The 9,118-nt window shown below is 46.2% G+C and overlaps 1 protein-coding gene across 1 annotated transcript in view; it reads left to right on the forward strand.

The window, feature by feature from the left end:
- The window catches only part of TENM2 (teneurin transmembrane protein 2), a 465,471-nt gene that overhangs the window by 403,226 nt on the left and 53,127 nt on the right, over nucleotides 1-9,118 (forward strand). The window contains exons 24-25 of the mRNA XM_089909643.1: nucleotides 7,059-7,234; nucleotides 8,756-8,991. Coding sequence (XP_089765769.1) covers nucleotides 7,059-7,234; nucleotides 8,756-8,991 — 412 coding nt within the window. The remainder of the gene's footprint in view (nucleotides 1-7,058; nucleotides 7,235-8,755; nucleotides 8,992-9,118) is intronic.

The following is a 9,118-nucleotide window of genomic DNA, read 5'->3' on the forward strand; positions in this document are numbered from 1 at the left end:
AACTGGTGTCTCCCTCAGGAGGCCAGTCTGAAGTAGGCCTGACTTAAGAAGCTGTAGTAACAAAGTTCATCCAGACTGAGGGGCATCCTGAGACAGGAACTCTAACTGAGAGAGTATTTTCCAGAAGGGGCCCCTCGCTGAATGAAAACAAGGTTAACGTTTTTTTGGTTTGTTTCTTTTTCTAATGTTCGTTCAGAAGTTACATGGAAGCATAATTTTTTTCTCTCGATATGCAGAGCTGCTTTTCTTTCCATACTGTTGAGTTGGTAAATGATCATACGTTCCCCGTTGTAGGTGTTCGATGCGTCTGGCTTTCTTGGCCTCCTAAACGAGATGGTAATTTCTTTCCGTTTTGTGGTATGTTTTACACCTGGTCGGCAAGTTGGTCGTTTAAAAATCAGAGACAGGGCTTCCCTGGTGGCGCAGTGGTTGAGAGTCCGCCTGCCGATGCAGGGGACACGGGTTCGTGCCCCGGTCCGGGAAGATCCCACGTGCCGCGGAGCGGCTAGCACCGTGAGCCATGGCCGCTGAGCCTGCGCGTCCGGAGCCTGTGCTCCGCAACGGGAGAGGCCGCAACAGTGAGAGGCCCGCGTACCGCAAAAAAAAAAAAAAAAAAACATCAGAGACAGACTCTACTTCCCGTGGGGACCGCAGTAGCCTTAGCGAAAACTTTAGAGAAAGGAGTTAACAGAGTGATGAACAAAACCACACAGAGGCCTCGAGGCTCTTAGAAAACAATCTGTCCTTCAGTGAGTGCTTGTGAAAACACCTGCCTTCTCCGTAGTGCTTCATAGGTAGAGAAGCCTTTCGTCCGCCCACCCGTCACAACGACCTTCTAAGTACAGGTGTGATTATCCTCATTTTACGGATAAAGAAATTGAGGCTCAGAGACGTGAAGCCACCACCACCCCCGTCACCCCGCCCCTAAGGCCACAGAGAGAGTCAGTGGTGCAGCACGACTCAAATCCAGATCTCCAAGTCTCGCCTTCTCTTGGCGTCACACACCAGTGTCCTGAAGCGGGGCTGTGAGTAGAATTGGGAACTCCTGCCTTCCTTTGGATCCCAAAAGGGAACTCACCTGTCCCAAAAGTTGGGGGAAGGTACAACCCCTAAAGACAAATTCCTCCTTGACTCTGGGAGCGGGAGAGAAAGGTGAGGAAAAATAACACTATTGAATTATCCTGGCCCTACTCGATGGCCAGTCGGTTTCAGAAAGTTCCAGGAAGCCCCAGCCTTGGAATTGAACTTTCCCCCGATGGAGGCCACTGGGTCCTGATAGAAGACGTAGCCTGGTGGGTATATCTCTGAGAGAACACAGGTTTTCACAGCCTTCCCCAGAAGACAGCACAGTATACCAGAAAGCTCCCGGATCTTGGGGTCAGGAAGACAAGGACATGAATGCCATATACTTACTTATTGACTTTGGACAAGTTACTTAACCTCTCTGAGCCTCAATGTCCATACATCTGTCAAGTGGGGATAATAATGCAAACCGTATAGGGGCACTGTGATAATTCACTGAGATGATATATTGATACTCTTAGAAATTAGCAAAGCACCTGGCATAAAGAAATTCAACGAAGGGTACATGCCAATGAGATTGAGAGAAGCAGTTGATTTATCACACCTCTGTCTCCATCCCGCCCCCTCAGACTCCAAACAACCAACTGCACAGTGGATACAGGAGTCAGGTAGATGGAGATTCATTTTGGAGAAGCAGAATTGAAGAATGCAGTTTTCACGTTTGGTCTTTCCTTACTACTCCACTTTGAATTTATCCCGCTCTCTCCCCGTGCCCCCGTACTTCTGCCCCGCCCCCAGCCCCTGCCAGGGCAGAGCCTGCCTTGGTAAACCTGGGGCCCAGAGGAACAGAAAACACGTCACCCTCAAGGACAGGCCCTCCAGAAGAGAGAAACTGTAAAGGGCTATTCCAGTCCTGAGCAACTCCTCCCAACCAAGCAACTGGGGAAGGAGTGAATATCGGATCAGAGGGACGGAGGGAGGGATGGAAGTTGCCTTTCCATGGAGTAGGGTTCAAGAGTTACTTCCTAGAATAAGCAGGCACTGCAATTCAAGGAGCCTGGAGTGGGTCCCTTTAACTATTACCTTTCTCCCACCTCTTCTTTGTGTCGGGAAGTGCCTCACGGAGAGCTCGGCAGGAATGGAGCAGACGTGGGAATGCCTTCTGGAGGTTCTGTCGTGTCTGCTAAGTTCTCGGACTGGGCGAGCGTGGCCTGTATTCCTGACAGTCACAGGACTGTACTTAAAATCACAGCCACCACTACACGTGCTCTCTCTCTTCTCCCGCCTTGATTTTAATCCTTTCCACTTTCACCATCTGACATACTCTATATATTTGTATTAATTTTTATCGGAGTATAGTTGCTTTACAACGTTGTGCTGGTTTCTGCTGTACAGCAAAGTGAATCAGCTATACGTGTACATATATTCCCTCTTTTATTGGATTTCCTTCCCATTTAGGTCACCACAGAGCACTGAGTAGAGTTCCCTGTGCTGTAAAGTAGGTTCTCATTAGCTCTCTTTTATACGTAGTAGCCATAGTGTGTGACATACACTATAGTTTAGACTTCAGTTTATTTTGACTGTCTCCATCTAGCTTGCACACATCACGATGGCAAGGATTTTCATCCATTTTGTTCTTAGCCGCGTCCCCAGAGCCTTGAACGGTGCCTGACACATAGTAGGAAGTCAGTGAGTAGACGTTGAAGAAATGAGTCAGACGCAGCCTCCAGCCCCACGTGAGTCAAGGCGGGACTGGTTCCACTGGGTCGCTGAGAGGTCCCATTACTGGAACTCATAACTCCTTGCCAGGATGTGCAGACTTATTTGCAAAGAGACCTGAATGTGGAGATACTCACTCCATGGGTATCGGAAGTGGAATCTCCCTTGAAAGTTAAAGAAGACCTATTTTCTCCCTCTGGCCCCTGAGAGTCTGGCCTCAACCCCAACCTGCTCTTCCCCAAAAGTAGACTCTCCAGTTCCTACTGTTTATCTCACAATGAGGCGCAGCAATCTACACGTCGTAGGTGTCCAGGTAATACAGTAGATTGGAATTAAATCACTGCCTGGGGCTCCCAGAATACACTTCTCACATTGTCCCTGCTTGGCAGCAAGAGTTGGGGACACTAAGCACCCTATATCAATACACGTAGAACTGTTTAATTTTCTTATTTATTGAGGTAAAATTAACATATAACATTATATTAGTTTCAGGGGTACAACATAATGATTCAGTGTTCGTATATATTGCGAAATGGTCACCACAGTAGGTCTAGTTAACGTCTGTCACCATACAGTTACAAAAACTGTCTTACTTGTGATGAGAACTTTCAGGTTCCACTCTCTTAGCAACTTTCAGATAGGTAATACAGTATTATTAACTACAGTTACCATGCTGTATATTAGATCCCCATGACTTATTTATTTTTTTTGCGGTACGCGGACCTCTCACTGTTGTGGCCTCTCCCGTTGCAGTGCGCAGGCTCCGGGCGCGCAGGCTCAGCGGCCATGGCTCACGGGCCCAGCCGCTCCGCGGCACGTGGGATCTTCCCGAACCGGGGCACGAACCCGTGTCCCCTGCATCGGCAGGCGGACTCTCAACCACTGTGCCACCAGGGAAGCCCACTTATTTATTTTAAAACTGAAAATCTGTACCTTTTAACATTTATTTTATTGACGTCTAGGTGATTTACAACGTTGTGTCAATTTCTGCTGTACAGCAAAGTGATTCAGTTTTACATACATATATATATATATTCTTTTCCATTATGGTTTATCAGAGGATATTGAATATAGTTCCCTGTGCTGTACAGTAGGACCTTGTTGTTTATCCGTTCTAATATATAACAGTTTGCATCTGCTAATCCCGAACTCCCAATCCATCCCCCACCCAACCTTCCCCTTGGCAACCACAAGTATGTTCTCTAGGTCTACGAGTCTGTTTCTGTTTCATGGATAGGTCCGTTTATGTCATGTTTTAGATTCCACATATAAGTGATATCATGTGGTCTTTCTGTCTTACTTCACTTAGTATGATAATCTCTAGTTCCATCCATGTTGCTATTTCATTTCTTTTTTTATGGCCGATTAGTATTCCACTGTATATATGCAGCACATCTTCTTTATCCATTTCTCTGTCAATGGACACTTAGGTTGCTTCCACGTCTTGGCTATTGTGAATAGTGCTGTTTCGAACATAGGAGTGCATGTATAGTTTTGTCTAGCTATACGTCCAGGAGTGGGATTGCTGGATCATAGGGTAACTCTATTTTTAGATATGGTAACTCTATTTTTAGTTTTTTGAGGAACCTCCATACTGTTTTCCATAGCGGCTGTATCAATTTACATTCCCACCAACAGTGTAGGAGGGTTCCCTTTTGTCCACCCTCTCCAGCATTTCTTACTTGTAGACTTTTTAATGATGGCCGTTCTGACCAGTGTGAGGTGGCACCCCATTGGAGTTTTGATTTGCATTTCTCTAGTAATTAGCGACGATGAGCATCTTTTTATGTACCTGTTGGCCATCTGTGTGTCTTCTTTGGGAAAATGTCTATACAGATCCTCTGCTTATTTTACAATCAAATTATTTGCGTTTTTTGCTATTGGGTTGTATGAATTCTTTATATATTTTGGATATTCTTCCCTTATCAGATAGGTGATTTGCAAATACTTTCTCTCATTCAGTATAGTGCCTTATTATTATTATTATTATTTTTTTGCGGTACACGGGCCCCTCACTGTTGTGGCCTCTCCCGCTGCAGAGCACAGGCTCCAGACGTGCAGGCTCAGCGGCCATGGCTCACGGGCCCAGCCGCTCCGCGGCATGTGGGATCTTCCCGGACCGGGGCACAAACCCGCATCCCCTGCATCGGCAGGCGGACTCTCAACCACTGCGCCACCAGGGAAGCCCGTATGGTGCCTTATTTTGTGGATGATTTTCTTTGCTGGGCAAAAGCTTTTTAGTTTGATATAATCCCACTTGTTGGTTTGTGCTTTTATTGCCTTTGCGTTTGTGTCAAATGCAAAAAAACAAACAAACAAAAAAGAACACTAATGTCACAGAGCTTACTGCCTGTATTTCCTTCTAGGAGTTTTATGGCTTCAGGTCTTGCAGTCAAGTTTTTAATCCCTTTGGGTTAATTTTGTGAGTGGTATTTTGTGAGTGGCATAAGATAGCGTTTCGTTCTTTTCCATGTGGCTGGCCAGTTTTCCCAACACCACTTTTTGAAGAGACTGTTCTTTCCCTCATTGTATATGCTAGGCTCCTTTGTCATAAGTTAATTGACCATGTATGTGTGGGGTTACTCCTGGACTCTCGATTCTGTTCCATTGGTCTGTGTGGCTGTTTTTTATTCCAGTGCCACACGAAATGAAATCAGGGAGCATGATGCCTCTAGCTTTGTTCTTTCTTGATTACTTTGGCTAATAGGATATCTGTGGTTCCATACAAATTTTAGGAGTGTTTGTTTGTTCTATTTCTGTGAAGAATGCCATTGGAATTTCGATTGATAGGGAATTGCTTTGAGTAATATGGACAGTTTAATTCTTCCAATCCATGAGCATGGAGTGTCTTTTCATTTATTTGTGTATTCTTTGAGTTCTTTCATCAGTGTCTTATAACAGTGTACAGGCAGGCGTTTTGCCCCTTGGTTAACTTTATTCCTAGGTATTATTTTATTCTTTTCTTGATGCAATTCAGATTTTATATACTGATTGTGTATCCTGCAGCTTTTACTGAATTTATTTATTCCAACAGATTTTTGGGTGAAGTTTTTAGGGTTTTCTCCACGTAATATGATGTCATATACAAATAATGACAGTTTAACTTCTGCCTTTCTAATTTGGATGCCTTTTTTTTCCTTGCCTAATTGCTCTGGATAAGAAGACTTCCGATACTATATTGAATACAGTGGCATCCTTTGTCTTGTTCCTGATCTTAGAGGAGAAACTGTCAGCTTTTTACCATTGCGTGTGATGTTAGCTGTGGGCTTTTAGTATGTTTGTTGAGGTATGGTCCCTCTATACCCACGTCCTTGAAGTTTTTCTGCATCTATTCAGATGACAATACGGCTTGTTCTTTTCATTTTGTTAATGTGGTATTTCACATTGATTGATTTGCCAATGTGAACCATCCTTGCATTCCCTAGAATAAATCCCACTTAATTATGGTGTATGAGCCTTTTAGTGTACTGTTGAATTCGGTTTGCTAATATTTTGTTTGTTGAGGATTCTTGCATTTATGTTTAGAGGAGACATTGGCTTGTAATTGGCTTTTCTTGCAGTGTCCCTAGCTGGTTTTGGTATCAGGGTACTGCTGGCCTTGTAAAATGACTTCGGAGTGTCCCCTCCCCGTTATTTTTTGGAAGAGTTTGCAAAGAATTGGTATTAACTGTTCTTTGAATGTTTGTTTAGCAGAATTCACCAGTGAAGCCGAGTGAGCCTGGACTTTTGTTTGGTGGGAGGTTTTTGATTCCTGATTCAATCTCCTTACTGGGAATTGGCCCGTTCAGATTTTATTTGTTCATTATTCGTCTTTTAATTTGTGGAACACAAATATTGAGCATAAAGTTGCTGTTCTCACTAACTAACTAACTTGGTTAAGTACCCCCTGCCTAGCCTAGGGTGAAATGTATGTTTTCAGGTGTATCGGTGGGTAGTAGAAAAAAAGCATCACCGTTTCTCAGGGCAGGCTAGAGTGTTGTTTTTTGGTTTATTTTGCGGTACGCGGGCCTCTCCCGTTGCGGAGCACAGGCTCCAGACGCGCTGGCTCACGGGCCCAGCCGCTCCACGGCATGTGGGATCCTCCCGGACCACGGCACAAACCCGCGTCCCCTGCATCGGCAGGTGGACTCTCAACCACTGCGCCACCAGGGAAGCCCCAAGGCTGGAGTTTTGATGACTGTGCCGAGGAGCCTCAGCGTGCTGCACCACCTGGCCACCGCACCTGCCAGTTTCTTTCTCTGGCACCATGAGTCTGTCCCTTGGGGACGCCTTCAGTCCCAGGAACTGTGTTTCTAACCAGTGTGTCTGTTCTCCAGCTATGACCACGAGGGCCGCCTAACCAATGTGACACGCCCCACGGGGGTGGTGACCAGCCTACACCGGGAAATGGAGAAGTCCATCACCATTGACATTGAGAACTCCAACCGTGATGACGATGTCACTGTCATTACCAACCTGTCTTCTGTGGAGGCCTCCTACACAGTGGTGCAAGGTAAGCCCCTCACCTACCACCACCCCTCACCGCCAGACTCAGCCAAGGCCAGAGGATAGGTGTGAGTTACCAAGCCTGGGAGGACTTCCAGAGACCTCCCACCCCTCAGCTTGCTGTTTTAGTCCATAGCTAGCAAACTAACTCTGCAAGAGGTCAATCTTGTAGAAAAGGACTTAATCAGATGCAGGAGAATGTCATCTATACCAAACCAAATATTTGGAAATGTCTACGTATTTATATTTATGTGAAAATGCCAGCTTTCATCCCTCTGTACTCTGCCCCCACCTCTCCATCACCAACCCAACCCAACACACACAGTTACCTTCTCAAAGGTGGTTTTAGTCTCTTGAGCCCACCTGATTTTTTGGTCCCATTCTGAGTCTCCCTTTCTTCCAAGGGTTTGTGTGATGAGTGGGTTGTTACAGTCACAGAGCCCTTTAGCGGTCTCTTGCCAAGACCTCAAAGGTTTCTCACCACCTCGTGGGTGGTTGCTCTTGCTGTTCGACATGACGTACAGTCCAGGACAAGTGCACAGGCTGGCAAGAAAAGGAATTGTGCAGGTAATGAAGATATAATGTCCGTGGGCTAGCCGAGGATAAACGTGTCCTGGCGCTAGATAAACGGTGTCATTGCTGGACTGTTTATCCCCCGACAGAGCCTGTTTCCATGCCTCTATTTCTGCTCTGCCAGATGATTAACGATGTAGATTTTGTCTTTCTGCACGAGGGCTGCAGTCGTGACAGGTGCACACTTGCGCACTACCCCAAAAGCCAGGGCCTCAGAGGCCAGGTGGACTCCTCTGCCCAGGTAGTCAGGAAGCATCGTATCTATAAAAGGAGCCTCCGACTCACATTTCCCACTGGAACTTCTCGATAAAGGAAAAGGTCAGAAGTCTGACTGATTGATTGACTAGTGTAGATTCCATTTGGGAAGACACACACGTTATCAGCACCCCCTGGCTCGGCCTCCTTCATGCTAGTTGAGTCTCTTCGGAGTCCTCTGGAGTGGAGATGGCATCATGGTGGAGTCAGTCAGCAGCTAACGCATGAGGGGCAGGAAGGTTGCTTTTTCTCTTTGTTTTCTCAAAGAATCTTTGCAGTGGAGCTGACCTATGGTAGACCATCAGCCTCAGGTTAGATGGTAGGCGAAAGGAGAAGACAAATTCTTTTAAGTAGGTTTCCTTTATTTTGTTCCATTTAAGCTAAAATATATATGTTAAAGATCGGGGATGTGATGGACACGAATTGTGTAGGCAAAAAATGTACTCTTCAGTGAGTAAAAGAAAACTGTCCCAGCATAATTATTTCTGGAGTGCCACATATTAATAATGTTTTTCTTTCTGTGGATCAGTGGCATCTCTGCTACTCACCTTAACATTGCGTGTGTGCTAATTGAAGGCAGCCTTACACTGGCAGCTGCAAAGTACCATGGAAACCTATAAAAATAGGGGTTCTGTTCTCTCGTGACTAACACAGTGGATAATTTATTTCCCTCTCCCCGCCCCCACTTACATTTCTCCAGATCAAGTACGGAACAGCTACCAGCTCTGCAACAACGGTACCCTGCGGGTGATGTACGCCAACGGGATGGGCGTCAGCTTCCACAGCGAGCCCCACGTCCTAGCGGGCACCATCACCCCCACCATCGGGCGCTGCAACATCTCGCTGCCCATGGAGAATGGCCTGAACTCCATCGAGTGGCGCCTAAGAAAGGAACAGATTAAAGGCAAAGTTACCATCTTTGGCAGGAAGCTCCGGGTAAGTCGTTCCACCCAACTTGTCCCCCACAACGTGGTACGGGACGCCCCCTTTCCTCCAGAGCTGAGGCCATCTCCCAGTTCCCAAGCCTCCACTGCGCCTTTCTCTCTTCCCTGAGAGAGACACG

Source organism: Delphinapterus leucas, chromosome 3 (genome assembly GCF_059928025.1).
Source record: "Delphinapterus leucas isolate spDelLeu-1000000601 "Yukka" chromosome 3, BTC_Dleu_Yukka2, whole genome shotgun sequence".
NCBI classification, from domain to species: domain Eukaryota; kingdom Metazoa; phylum Chordata; class Mammalia; order Artiodactyla; family Monodontidae; genus Delphinapterus; species Delphinapterus leucas.